General features: G+C 41.8%; 2 protein-coding genes across 6 annotated transcripts in view; one reads left to right on the plus strand and one right to left on the minus strand.

Moving 5' to 3' along the window:
• Window positions 1–14,992, plus strand: part of ZSCAN20 (zinc finger and SCAN domain containing 20) — a 32,680-nt gene that overhangs the window by 3,976 nt on the left and 13,712 nt on the right. For 3 of the 5 annotated variants that reach the window (XM_058443458.1, XM_032160168.2, XM_032160167.2), the window contains exons 2-5: window positions 2,539–3,065; window positions 13,121–13,307; window positions 13,775–13,851; window positions 14,195–14,279. In XM_058443458.1, coding sequence (XP_058299441.1) covers window positions 2,649–3,065; window positions 13,121–13,307; window positions 13,775–13,851; window positions 14,195–14,279 — 766 coding nt within the window. In that variant the 5' untranslated portion in view covers window positions 2,539–2,648. Of the gene's footprint in view, window positions 1–2,032; window positions 3,066–13,120; window positions 13,308–13,774; window positions 13,852–14,194; window positions 14,280–14,992 lie in introns of those variants that run through there. The other 2 variants (XM_058443459.1, XM_058443460.1) reach the window with 2 other exon arrangements.
• Window positions 2,997–14,992, minus strand: part of CSMD2 (CUB and Sushi multiple domains 2) — a 701,208-nt gene continuing 689,212 nt past the window's right edge. The window contains exon 72 of the mRNA XM_032160157.2: window positions 2,997–3,081. The gene's annotated coding sequence lies outside the window, so the exon portion shown is untranslated. The remainder of the gene's footprint in view (window positions 3,082–14,992) is intronic.

Genomic DNA, 14,992 nt, shown 5'->3' on the forward strand with positions numbered 1-14,992 from the left:
TATAAATGATTGATGAATTACTCCTTGCGTGAGAGGGTGACAGAAACGTGTTTGAACTCATGCATCAGTAAGGTTGTGGTTCAAAAAGAAATTTCATGAAAGGCGAATTCTTTAGGTTCAAAAAGAAATTTCATGAAAGGCAAAAATCTTTCTACATGTGTGATCTCTCTGAGTGCTTATAGCAGTAATGTAGGTAGACAGAAATAGTTTAGTTCAATATAAATTATGGATCATCCGTATCCCATTAGGCTTTTGATATACCAGGTTTATCATTTTAATACATGGTAATAAAACTTTTTAATGGCCCTGCTATTTATCAGATACTGGGTTGAGCACTGTGGATACAGAAATGAGTAACATACAATACTGATTCTAGTAATATAGTATAATGGGGCTGTCAGATATAGTAACAGGTGACTACAATAGTGTAGGATAATACCTGTATTAGAGGTATGTACCAGTTGCTTTAGGGATATGGGAGGCAATTCTTGGAGGGCAGGATATGAAAAGGGCATGTCAAGGAACTCCTATCAAAGGAGGTGACATTTGAGCTGGTGGTTGAAAGATGAGTAGGAAGCTGCCAGGTAGCCATGAGTTGTGCTTTAAGCCTCTTCCTAAGCATATGGAGGCCTTTAGGGCAAGACTTTAATTTTTATTACCCTTGCCTTATTTCTCTTCAGTCCAGTCAGATTGCCCAAAATGAAAAATACCACCATCTCTCCATTCTCAATTCAGTTGTGTCATTCCCACTTGGAAGCAGCTAATGATCTCCTTTGAGTGGGCATTTTTTATGTCACCCAGACTTGTTGGGATGACACAGAGAGCTCATTTTTTCAGATAACCCAGCATGGGTGCCATCAGAGAGGCTGTAATCTCCTCTGGGACACACGTAGATACGCACATCCTTCTCATACAATGTCTCATACAGTGTAGAAAGTGGTAAGTGTCACAGAGACATGGAACTAAAAGAGAAAGGAATTCCTTTTGGCATGAGCAGGAAGGTCATTTATTTTTTATCTAGTGTGCACAGAAAGGGATTAATTGCAATCCTTGCTTAATGTCACACCATCATCATTAGTGGATCATTCATGACTTTATTATTTATCGAGTACTCCCTATATGTGCTGAGCACTGTGCTAGGTCTCTTGGGAAGCTAATGATCTAGTGGGTAAGAAAATTACAGTGAAGGATGATCAGGGCTATGGGAGAGAAAATGTAAGATGCTATGGGAGATTGTGGTCGAGGACTGAATCTTGTTTCAGGGTGCAGGGAAGGCCTCATGGAAAAAGAGCAATTTAAGCTGAGACCTTGCTAGCTGAAGGAAGGGAGGAGACCATTCCGAAAGGAGACCTTCCCAAAGAGGGGAAGGTTCAGAGGGCAGCGTGGTGTAAGATCTGAAAGCTGTGCTTCTGGAGCACCATGACTAGTGGAGCATGGTAAAGAGATGAGTTGGAGGCTTGGGTAAGGCTTGTGCTTTGTCCTGAGGGAAATGGTAGATCACTGGAGGGTGTTTAGCAGGGAGGTGGTGTAGTCAGGCTTTGATCTAGTTTGGTTGTTGTGCAAAGAATAGAGCAGAGGTTGGGGTGAGGTGAGTGGAGGCAGGGACGTGTTAGGAGACTGATCAGGTGGAAGACATGATGATTCTCTGCACTGAAGTGGTAGCATTGGAGATGGAGATGCCATGTGGACGCAATGTGGTGATGAATTGGATTTGGGGGATCTTAGATTATGATGATGACCAGGTTTCTGGTGTGGAGAACTTGATGGCAGTGCCTTCACCGAAGGGGGAGCTTCAGAAGGCAGACATGATTGCAGGAGAAAATAACAAATCCAGTTTTTGACTCACTGAGTTTGAGGTGCCTAAGGGACAGTCAAGTAGAAATGTCATGAAGGGGTTTGGATTTTGGGGTCTGGCGGTCTGGAAACAGGTCCTTGCTGGAGTTGTAGGAGTCATGTATAGGGATGATGAATAATGCCAAATGGGTGGGATGGCCAGGGGATAGCGTAGAGCTGTTGGATTCTGCAAGGAGAACATCCTTAGAGGAATGCCAGCCAAGCTTTAAGATTAGGGAAGAAAGGCATTATGGAGGGGGTGACGTTTGGAACCCAACTTGAGGGAAGGTTGGACTTTGGACATGTGTAGGAGGGAGGAAGTCTACACTGGGCCAGATCATGGAGGTGTGGGATGCCAGGCTAAGGTGTTCAGGCATGACCTAGAGGATTGAATACTGTGCTGTCTTCCTTCAAAGTGTGAGGCTCAAATGAGATATTAATTGACATTTTGTGAGCACTCACTGTGTGTCAGACACTGGTCTAAGCTTTTTATATATATCCCTCATCTAATCAACCCAGCAATCAAGTAAGGTAGGTGCTACTGGCTTTGGTGCCAGATTGTGGCCTTACTTCCTGCCTACGGGAAAGGGGCATCTCTTAGCACCTCTGCCCCCATGCAAAGGTGGCAGAAGATATGGGGGAAGGGAGAGAATGAAGCTTCTGCATCCTTTTGCTCACACTCTATCCTTTGTCTTTCTGCCTTAGAGCCCTGGGGAGCAGTCCCTTTTCTAGGAGCCTCTTGAAGGACTCACCATAGATGCAGGAAGACATCGGATGAGGACGGCGTAGCTGAAGTGAGGCGTCTGAGGTAGACAATGGCTGTGGCCCTGGAATCGCAAGCCCAGGCATCTCCGCAACCAGAGCCTGAAGAACTCCTGATTGTGAAACTGGAAGAGGACTCGTGGGGATCAGAATCCAAACTCCGGGAGAAGGACCGTGACTCTGTCTCTGGCCCAGAGGCCTCCCGCCAGCGCTTCAGGCAATTCCAATACAGGGATGCAGCTGGACCCCACGAGGCCTTCAGCCAGCTCTGGGCTCTCTGCTGTCGTTGGCTGAGGCCGGAGATCCGTCTCAAAGAGCAGATCCTGGAGCTGCTCGTGCTGGAGCAGTTCCTGACTATCTTGCCTAGGGAGGTCCAGACCTGGGTGCAGGCACGCCACCCTGAGAGTGGTGAGGAGGCTGTGGCCCTGGTGGAGGACTGGCACCGAGAGACCAGGACTGCGGGACAGCCGGTGAGACAGTCTTCTCCTGCAGAGGAGTGGGTCAGGCAAGGCAGCGGGGTTGTGACTAGGTTAATAATTGCCAAATTCACAATAAAAATAACAATAGTTATTGAGAACTGACACTTATTGACCACTGCTGTATACCAGGCAGTGTTCTAAGTGCTTTACATGTATTAATCCACTTAGTCCTGTCAACAATTGAATGAGATAGGTACTATTATCCTAATTTTACCAGTGAGAAAACAGAGACAGAGAAAAGATAGGTAAGTTGCCCAGGGTCTCAACAGCTACTAGATGGTAGAGTCAGGATTTGAACTCAGGCATTCTAACTCTAAAGCTGGTATGCCTAACCACTACTCCAAACTGCCTCCCACTACCATATTCACAATATGATTAACTCGTGTTTTATACCTAACAAAATCTTTCTACATATGTGATCTCTCTGAGTGTTTATAGCAGTAACGTAGGTAGACAGAAATAGTACTATTGTCCCCATTTTATAGATTAAACTAAGAGCCAAAAAGTTGGCCGGGAGTGGTGGCTCACGCCTGTAATCCTAGCACTTTGGGAGGTTGAGGCAGGTGGATTGCTTGAGCTCAGGAGTTCAAGTCCAGCCTGGGCAACATGGCAAAACCCTGTCTCTACAAAAAATACAAACGAAACAAAACAAAATGCCAGGTGGCCCACAAAGGTCATCAGTGAACAGACCAGAGCCTAAAGCCAAATCCTTAGGTTCCAAGGTCATTGTTCTTTCTGCTGCATGTCGGATGCCTCCTCTGCAAACCATGGGAATTAAAATACCTCTGAGCCATGAGGCTCAAATGAGATATTAGTTGACACTTTGTGAGCACTCACTGTGTGTCAGATACTGGTCTAAGCTTACATATACAGCCCTCATCTAATCAACCCAGCAATCCAGTAAGGCAGGTGCTACTATCATTGCCATTTGCCAAATGGGTAAACAGAGATGGAGAGGTAAGTAACTTATCTAACTTTATATAACTACATGATAGAGCAGAGGTAAGGGAAATGAAAGTATGGATTTAACATTCGCAGTTTCAACAATTGGCAAGTGTCCCCTGAAAGCCCATGATATAACACATAATTTTGCTATGACACACATTTTGAATCCTGCTTCAAAGCTGGTATATGTAGAACAGATCCTTTAGCTGGATCCAGAACCTTCATCTAAACATGCCTTTTTCTCCACTTGTTATAGTTAGTAATTCTTGTGATATTTTACTTACCCACATTTTGCTGGGGGAAATTACAGGTTTGGGACCACACCCCTTGCAAGTGGCAGGGGTTTTCTCTACGTTTAAACTGTAAAGTTCTATACAGTGTGAGGTTGGGGGGGCAAAGGTTTAAGTCCGGTGGCTTTGCTCTTTGGATTCCTTTACAAACTGATAGAAGATACACGGAGACTAATATATAAAGTTACAGAACTAAGTATGAGAGAGTGTGCCTTATTTTAATGTACCACTCCACCCCCCTATATTATTTCTTTTAAAGAAACCAGCCGTTTGTCTTAAGTGGCAGTGAAGAAACAAATGGAAGTTTTAGGGCTTCAGAGTTGGAAGATAAAGAACTTGAGACCCAGAGATGAAAACTGATTTAAATCAAGGTCTTTATGATTCTTCATCTGTAAAATGAGAGGGTTGGACTAGACCAAAGGTTCTCAAATTATGCCCCTGTGAGCTGACCAAAAGTTGAACTACTTCTAAAATTGAGAAAAAAATAAGGTAATGGAATCTTCTCTATTATGTATTTTTGTTTTTACTGTGACTTTTTTTATTTTTAAACTTTCCTACCTGCTCCTGAGTGCTCACAAATTTCAAAACAAATGGACAAGTAGCAGAGGAGCTTGTTTTTTCAGGTGCAAATGTAGCTTGTGATCTTACATTGCAAGATATATAACTTAGTTGCATTCTCTGGAAGTAAAATTTTTCAAGTCTTAATAATGGGATGAAATATGGTTATAATATTCCTCAAAGTGAACCTGAAAAAGGTTGGTGCCTACAGGACTAAATGGCCCCTAAGGTAGTTTCCTAACAGGGATCTTTCAGCTCTGCTATTTTGTGATTGTTACTTGTTTCTTCTGTCATCACCATCTTGTTGAATCCCCCTCTCTGTCAGAGGCCTCCTCTCCATCAGGTGCACAGGGATTTTTAAAAAACAGGCTTTATTTTTTAGAGCAGTTTTAGGCTCACAGCAAAATTGAGCAGAAGGTACAGAGAGTTCCCATCCCTCCCCGACAAGCCTCCCTATCAACATCCCTGCACCAGAGCAATACGTTTATTACCACTGATGAACCTACAGTGATACATGATTATCATCACTCAGAGTAGCAGTTTATGTTAGGGCTCTTAATGTTATTCATTCTGTAATGTATGACATTACGAGCCCTATTATAAACTGTATCTACCATTATAGTGACATAGTAACATGTATCTACCATTGCAGTGGCATACAGAGTAGCTTCACTGCTGTAAAAACCCTCTGTGTTCTACCTGTTTATTCTTCCTTTCCCCCAACCCCTGGCAACACCGATCTTTATACTGTCTCCATAGTTTTGCCTTTTAAAAAATGTTACATAGTTGGAATCATACAGTATATAGCCTTTTCAGATTGGCTTCTTTTACTTAGTAGTATACATTTAAGCTTCCTCCACGTCTTTTCATGGCTTGTTAGCTCATTTCTCTTTAATGCTTAATAATATTCCATTGTGTGGATGTACCACAGTTTATTTATCTGCTCACCTACTGAAGGACATCTTGGTTCCATCTAAATTTTGGCAGTTATGTGTGAAGCTGCTGTAAATATTCATATGCAGGTTTTTGTGTGGACCTAGTTTTCGGTTCATTTGGGTAAATACCAAGGGACATTATTGCTGGATCGTATGGTAAGAGTATGATCCTTTAATAAATGGTGCTGGGAAAACTGGCTAGCCATATGTAGAAAGCTGAAACTGGATCCCTTCCTTACACCTTATACAAAAATTAATTCAAGATGGATTAAAGACTTACATGTTAGACCTAAAACCTTTAAAATCCTACAAGAAAACCTAAGCAATACCATTCAGGACATAGGCGTGGGCAAGGACTTCATGTCTAAAACACCAAAAGCAATGGCAACAAAAGCCAAAATTGACAAATGGGATCTGATTAAACTAAAGAGCTTCTGCACAGCAAAAGAAACTACCATCAGAGTGAACAGGCAACCTACAGAATGGGAGAAAATTTTTGCAACCTACTCATCTGACAAAGGGCTAATATCCAGAATCTACAATGAACTCAGACAAATTTACAAGAAAAAAACAAACAACCCCATCAAAAAGTGGGCAAAGGACATGAACAGACACTTCTCAAAAGAAGACATTTATGCAGCCAAAAAACACATGAAAAAATGCTCATCATCACTGGCCATCAGAGAAATGCAAATCAAAACCACAGTGAGATACCATCTCACACCAGTTAGAATGGCCATCATTAAAAAGTCAGGAAACAACAGGTGCTGGAGAGGATGTGGAGAAATAGGAACACTTTTACACTGTTGGTGGGACTGTAAACTAATTCAACCATTGTGGAAGTCAGTGTGGCGATTCCTCAGGGATCTAGAACTAGAAATACCATTTGACCCAGCCATCCCATTACTGGGTATATACCCAAAGGACTATAAATCATGCTGCTATAAAGACACATGCACACGTATGTTTATTGTGGCACTATTCACAATAGCAAAGAGTTGGAACCAACCCAAATGTCCAACAACGATAGACTGGATTAAGAAAATGTGGCACATATACACCATGGAATACTATGCAGCCATAAAAAATGATGAGTTCATGTCCTTTGTAGGGACATGGATGAAACTGGAAAACATCATTCTCAGTAAACTATCGCAAGGACAAAAAACCAAACACCGCATGTTCTGACTCATAGGTGGGAATTGAACAATGAGAACTCATGGACACAGGAAGGGGAACGTCACACTCCGGGGACTGTTGTGGGGTTGGGGGAGGGGGGAGGGACAGCATTAGGAGATATACCTAATGCTAAATGACGAGTTAATGGGTGCAGGAAATCAACATGGCACATGGATACATATGTAACAAACCTGCACATTGTGCACATGTACCCTAAAACCTAAAGTATAATAATAAAAACAACAACAACAACAACAAAAAAATTGCAAAACTGTCATCCAAAGTGGCTGTACCATTTTGCATTTTTACTAGCAATGAATGGGAGTTCTTGTTGCCCCACATCCCTGCCAGCATTTGGTGTTTTGGATTTTGGCCATTCTAATAGGTAGATAGTGGTATTTTATTGTTGTTCGAATTTGCAATTCACTAATAACCTACCATGTTATACATGTTTTCATATGTTTACTTGCCATCTTTATATTTTCTTTGGTGAGGTGACTGTTCAAGTCTTGCCCGTTTTTAAATTGGGTTGTTTGTCTTCTTACTCTTGAGTTTTAAGAGTTCTTTGTATGTTTGGGGTAACAGTCCTTTATCAGATGTGTGTTTTGCAAATAGATTCTCCCAGTCTGTGGCTTGTCTTCTCATTCTCTTGACAGTATCTTTCATAGAGCAGAGTTTTTTAATTTTAATGAAGCTCAGCTTATCAATTATTTCTTTCATGGATTGTGCCTTTGATTTTGTATCTAAAAAGTCATTGCTATACCTAACATTATCTCAGTTTTCTCCTATGTTTTAGGAATTTTATAGTTTTTCATTTTAACATTAACATTAAGACCTTAACATTAGGGTGTGTGATCCATTTTGAGTTGATTTTTGTGAAGGATAGGATGTAAGCTTTTTTTTTCATGTGGACGTCCAGTTTTAGTATCATTTGTTGAAAATATCTTTGCTTCACTGTATTACCTTTGCTTCTTTATCAAAGTTCAGTCGACTATCTTTATGTGGGACTATCTTTATGTGGGACTATTTCTGGGGTCTCTATTCTGTTCCATTGATCACTTTATTCTTTTGCCAATACCACACTGTCTTGACTACTGTAGTTTATAGTAAATCTTGAAGTCAGCTGTGTCATTCCTTTGATTTTTTTTCCTTCTCCTTCAATACGGAGTTGGTTATTCCAGGTCTTTTCTTCTTCATATAAACTGCACATGGCCAGGTGCAGTGGCTCACACCTGTAATCGCAGCACTTTGAGAGGACGAAGTGGGCGGATTGCTTGAGCCCAGGAGTTTGAGAACAGCCTAGGTAACATGATGAAACCCCATTGCTATTGAAAAAAAAAAAAAGAAAAACAAACGAACAAAAAAAGACTTTACATTTGGTTTGTTGATATCCACAAGATAAACTTCTGTGATTTTGATTGGGTGTTGAATCTGTAGATCAAATTGGGAAAAGCTGACATCTTGATGACAGTGAGCCTTTCTATCTGTGAACATGGAATATTGTTCCATTTATTTAGTTCTTCTTTGATGCCTTTCTTTGGTAGTTTTCCCCATGTAAATCTTCTACATATTTTCTTAGATGTATGCCTAAATATTTCATTTTTTTGGATGAGAATGTAAATGTTATTATGCCTTTAATTTCAAATTCTACTTGTTCATTGTTGGTATATAGGAAGGCGGTTGACTTTTGCATATTTGTATATTTGTACCCTGCAGCCTTGCTATAACTGCTTATTAGTTCCCAGAGGTTTTTTTTGTTGATTCTTTTAGATTTTCTCCATAGACAATCATGTCATTTGTGAACAAAGACAGTCTCTTTCTTTCTTCCCAATCTACGTACCTTTTGTTTCCTTTCTTATCTTGTATTAGTCTGGACTTCCAGTGTGAAAGAATAGTGAGAGAGAACATCCTTGCCTTTTTCCTGATCTTAGTGCAAAAGCACTGTGTTTCTTACCATTAAGTAGGATGTTAGCTGTAGGTTTTTTGTAGATGTCCTTTATCAAGTTGAGGAAGTTCCCCTCTATTCCTAGTTTGCCAAGTTTTTATCATGTGTGTTGGATTTTGTCAAATGCTTTTTCTGCATCTGTTGATATAATATATGATCATGTGATTTTTCTTTTTTTGCCTGTTGATGTGATGGGTTACGTTAATTGATTTTCAAATGTTGGACCAGGCTTGCGTACCTGGGATAAATCCCCCTTGGTTGTGGTGTGTAATTTCTTTTTTATACATTGTTGGATTTGATTTGCAAATATTTTGTTGAGTATTTTTGCATTTTTTTTTTTAGATGGAGTCTTGTTGGTTCTGTCGCCCAGGCTGGAGTGCAGTGGCATGATCTCAGCTGACTGCAACCTCTGCCTCCTGGGTTCAAGTGAATCTCCTGCCTCAGCCTTCCGAGTAGCTGGGACTACAGGTGTCTGCAACCACACCTGGCTGATTTTCGTATTTTTAGTGGAGATGGGGTTTCACCATATTGGCCAGGCTGGTCTCAAACTCCTGACTTGGTGATCCGCCTGCCTTGGCCTCTCAAAGTGCTGGTATTACAGGCCTGAGCCACTGCACCCAGCCGATTTTTGCATCTTTGTTCATGAGGAATATTGGTTTGTAGCTTTCTTGCCTTGTAAGTAATTTCTTTGGTTTTGGTATCAGGGTAAATCCTGGCTTTATAGAATAAATAAGGAAATATTTCCTCTGCTTCTGTCTTCTGGAAGAGATAGTATTGTTATAATTCCTTCCTTAAATGTTTGGTAGAATTCACCAGTGGACCCATCTGAGCTTGCTGCTTTGTGTTTTGAAGGTTATTAATTATTCAGTCAATTTCCTTAATAGATATGGGCCTATTCAGATTGTTTATTTTTGTGTGAGTTTTGGCAGATGGGGTGGGTAAAGGAATTGGTCTTTTTCATCCAGGTTATCAAGTGTGCGGCCATAGATATTCCTTTATTAACCTTTATGTAGTTCATAATATTCCTTTATTATACTTTCAGTGTCTGTGGGATCTGTAGTGATGTCTCTGTTTTCATTTCTGATATTAATCATTTGTCTTCTGTCTTCTTTTCTTTTTTATTTTTGAGACAGGTTCTTGCTCTGTTACTCAGGCTGGAGTGCAGTGGTAGGACCTTGGCTCACTGCACCCTCTGCCTCTTGGACTTAAGCAGTCCTCCTGCCTCAGCCGCCCAAGTAGCTGGGACTACAGGACCACACCACCATGCCCAGCTAATTTTTGTACATATATTTTTTTTGTTGAGATGGGATTTCACCACGTTTCCCAAGCTGGTCTGGAACTCCTGGGTTCAAAAGATCCATCGCCTTGGCCTTCTAGAGTGCTGGGATTACATGTGTGAGCCATCGTGCCTGGACTGTCCTTTTTCTTAGTCTGACTAGAGGCTTATTGATGTTATTAATCTTTTCAGAGAACTAGCTTTTGGTTTTGTTGATTTTCTCCATTGATTTCCCGTTTTAAATTTCATTTATTTCTGCTCCAATTTTTATTTCTTTTCTTCTGCTTACTTTGGATTTAATTTGCTCTTCTTTTTTCTAGGTCTTATATTGGTGTACCTGTGTCCCTGGACTCTGACCTTTGCCAGTGCTTCTCAATTTTTTCCCATCTTAGGTGGGACAGGATGCCTAGAGGGGGCTGTACTGGGTATTTCTTATCTTCCACGTGGAAGAGCAGAGGGAGCTGGAATTGCATATTTCTCTTCCGACAGTTAGGTTAGGCTTTGGTAAAATAGTTTCTGCTGAGGACAGGACTTATTAAGAAGAGCAAGTGCCCTGGCATACTTCAAAATGGTTCTTTTTTCCTGCCATCTGCCATAAGCATGAAGAGATTTTTCTCTGATATTCACTGTGAGGATCTGGTTGAGCTCCTGGAGATAAAACTTACAAAAATGTGCCCCTGCTCGTGATTAAGTGCCCTGGAGTTTTTACCTCTCACAGTTGTCCACACTGACCTTCCAGCCGTTCATCAATTACAGTTCAGGATTTTCTCCCCGGAACTGGTTCCCACAGAGGCTTCTGCTCCACTAAGTTGTGATTCTCTGATTCTACCTGTTTGTCTCTCCAATTCTGGGGAGAGTGGTTTCCCCTGTGACGTCACTTCCCTGACAGATCTAAGGAGAGTTGTTGATGTTTCAGTTTGTTCAGCTTTTTACTTGTAACCGTAGAGTCTAGAGTGGCAACTTCTAGACTCTACAGACTTCTTGGAAACTAGAAGTCTGACCTACTAATTTTTTGTCTCCTGGTTGTCACTTGAATCTACTTCTTTCTGTGTCCAAAATTACCATCCATGGAATCAGAATCTTTGCTTAGGGATGGTAATAGTTGGAGGAACTGGGGTTGAGAGTAAAGATTGTTGTTGAATTTAGTCACACAGTTCCTCTGTAGATTATAATGATAACAAAGTGAATTTTTTTAACATGACTATATAAAAAGATTGATAAGCAGACATTTTCTTCCTGTGAAGTCACACAGGACACTGGTGGTTCTTCTTATTTGGAATGGCCCTTGATGCTCATGGCCCATTCCTATATGTCTTCTCAATGGTAAAAATCCTTCTCTGTGAGTGGATCTGAATTTTCAGGCCAGCCAAAAAAGTTTTGGAGCTACGTTTGGCAAACTCAGTAAGTTAATGAAGATAGTTGTTATTATTTTGGTTAAAAAAAGATAAGACTCAGAGCAGTATATCTAGTCATAAGTTTTTGTATAAAAAAGAGGGAAGCTAAGAATACACATTTACATTTGCTTGTATGTAGAAAGAAACTCTAAAAGAATGCAGAAGAACATGGTTACCTGTGATGAGGAGAGGGGAAAAGAACGGGGTCGATGGGATAAAGATGGATGGAGGTGGGGCATTTTCACTGAATATACCCATGTATGTATTTTCTGTTTCTAAACCTTGTGAGTCTATTATCTATTGAAAAAAATTGAAATATGTTTTTAAAAGTTAGGTGTTTCTATAAAGTATTGAGATTGTTATATTTTTGAGGTTTTATAGCCAGGATAACACATTGACCTCTCTACCTCTGAACTTGGAACCAGCTGAGAAATAGAGATAAGAAATTAGCTGTATGATTGATGAAGTCGATTGGGTAATGTTATTTTAGTTGATTATTCCCTTTTATTTTAAATATCTTCTCTATATCTCTGAGTACCTTTTTTTTTTTGCCTGAAATCCAACATTGAAATGAAAATTGCCACTTCCTTTTTCCTTTTGAGTTAGAGTGCCTTGTCTTTTGCATGTCCTTCTGTTGTATGATTAACAACACATACTTTTATCTCATTTTAAAATTCCATCTAATTTCTTTTTTTGAGACAAGGTCTCACTCCATTGTCCAGGCTGGAGTGCAGTGGCATGATCATAGCTCACTGGTACTTCAAACTTCTGGGCTCAAGTGATCCTTCTGCCTCTGCCTCCTGAGTAGCTGGGGGTACAGGCATGTGCCACCATGCCTGGTTAATTTTATTTATTTATTTATTTATTTATTTATTTATTTATTAATTAATTATAGAGGTGAGGGTCTTGCTATGTTGCCCAGGCTGGTCTTGAACCCTTGGCATCAAGTGATTCCCCTGCCTCAGCCTCCCCAAATGCTAGAATTACAGGCATGAGCCACTGCACCCAGCCTCCATCTGTAATTCTTTGTCCTTTTTAAAAATTTTATTTTAAAAATATCTTTGTCTTTCAGCAGAGATATTTAGAGCAATTGCATTTGGGGTCATAATTTTATCTTTTTTTCCTGTTTTTATGCCTCCCTTTGCCTTTTAACATACAACTTGGTAACTTTTATCTTTTTCTGATCATTTAAAAAGTAAGCAACCTATTTTTGATGCTTATGGGTTATTTTTTAATGTTACACAAATTTTACATAATTTATCTCTTTATGAATCAAAAATGTTTTGAACAGTGGGACTGTCATTGAAACACTTGGATTGCCACCCTGTGTTCAACAGACGGTACTCATTTGGTGGTATAAATGCTGGTCTACCTACCGAACTCACTCTGATGGCTTTCTCATCCTATTTCAAGCCACTTTGGATCTTAAAAGAGCCTGTTAGCCTCTGGACTGCAGTTGTACTCAAAATACCAAAGTGGGTCTTATTGAATTGATGACTGGGAATTTTGGCTATTTGTGTGTAGGAACTGGAATTGTATACAGAAGAGACCAGGCCCTTAAAGACAGGGGAAGAAGCTCAGAGCTTCCAGCTGCAGCCAGTGGATCCCTGGCCTGAGGGACAGTCCCAGAAGAAGGGGGTGAAGAATACATGCCCTGACCTTCCCAATCATCTAAATGCCAAGATGGCACCACAGCCTTTGAAAGAGAGTGGTGAGTACAAGAATCTGAGAACATTAGAGAATGAGGCCTTCTGCAGGGGAGAGGGATGGGAGGTGAGGAAGGGTGCATGGGGAAGAAGGATGTGCAGAATTCAAGGCAAGGGATAGGCTGCAGTATGGTGGGCACACTTACTGAGAAGTAAGCAAGCCTCGTAAAGAGGCTGTGGCTGTCGATGATGCCATCACGCCCTGCTGTAGCTGGAGTCCTGCAGCAGGTGCAGGCTGGGACAGGAGTGGGTGGTGACCACAGAAGGTCAGGGCTGGCATCTCCCACATGGCACACCGCTCACAGCAGCTTAGGAGCTACACACTCTAGAAGGGAAGTAAAGGGGAAGTCTGTACTGGCCATAGGGATAGCCCTAGCTTGATCCAAGTGTGACTTTTGGAAAGCCAATCTCAAAGGGAGGTGATTTTTTGGGAACCAGAGCTTGGGTTTCAGTGACTTTTTCTTTTCCTCAGCTGTCCTCACTCCCCGAGTCCCTACTCTCCCAAAGATGGGGAGCGTTGGAGATTGGGAGGTGACAGCTGAGTCTCAGGTAAGCTGCTACTCGTTCTTCCTTTCCTGTCATTGCTGCTCCTGTGCTCTTGCCCCCCCCCCCCCCGCCCCAACCCAGTGTTCCTCCTCTCTCTCCATGACCTCTGCTCAGCAAAAGGGCATGAGGCCCAGGGTGTTAGCCTTTGCCCTTCACCCCCAGCCTGCTGGGCCCCGAACATCCCCAAACACATGTATGTACCAAATGGCCATCCTGCTCCTTATGATGCCAGCTTCACACATGGTATCCCTCTGTTCCCATCATCTTTCCTGGGGGCCTGCTAGGGTTCCTAGGCTGTTGTCAAAGGTCAGTGATGTTTGGGGTCCTTGTCTTGTGCATCTCGCAGGAAGCCCTGGGCCCTGGCAAACATGCTGAGAAGGAGCTCTGTAAAGACCCCCCAGGAGACGACTGTGGGAACAGCGTGTGCCTGGGTAAGGAGATGTACCCTCTGAAGGTGATGTTGTCATGCTTCTGATACACTCAGTTCCCAAAGAGGGTTTTGCCGCTCCTTTAAGAATCATGGCTCTGCAGTCTCTGGAATTTCAGACATAGGAAGAAGACTTCCCCTTTGTAGCCAGCACTCTTATGGCAGGGATGGAGTCTGCCTGGAGATGGGGTGGCAGGATGGCTTCCAAGAGCCTGCCGTCTCTGGGCACATTACCTTCCTTACCTCAGTCCATTCACCACAGTCCAGGGGCCAGGCCTGGCCTGCCATCTCAGAAATCTGATTTTTTTTTTTAGCACTGTAAACAGGATCTCTCTCTCTCAGGCAGACTTAAGTGAACTAAACCCATGAGACCAATGAATTAAACCCAATAGGAATAAATATCACAGAGCCCAAAATACCTGAAGCCCATATAACCAGCACAGACTCCTTTCTCTATGGGCACTCCTATGTGGCAAGCCAAATAATAGGGAGCCGTTTCCCTGTGGAGCCTGGGATCACTGTGCAGGGAGTTAGACACGTGAATAGCTGAAATAGAAGAGACTCTGATAGGCCTGACTCATGGTAAGTTTAGATACCAGAAGCTCGCTGGCTACTTGCTTGACAGTGGAACCCCTTTTTACACATGATATCTGGGGGAAATACTGTTCAAAGGAACAGACTTTGGGAAACGCTGAATTAGATTATCCTTATACCTCT

This window comes from Hylobates moloch, unplaced genomic scaffold (assembly GCF_009828535.3).
Source record: "Hylobates moloch isolate HMO894 unplaced genomic scaffold, HMol_V3 SCAFFOLD_8, whole genome shotgun sequence".
NCBI classification, from domain to species: Eukaryota; Metazoa; Chordata; class Mammalia; order Primates; family Hylobatidae; genus Hylobates; species Hylobates moloch.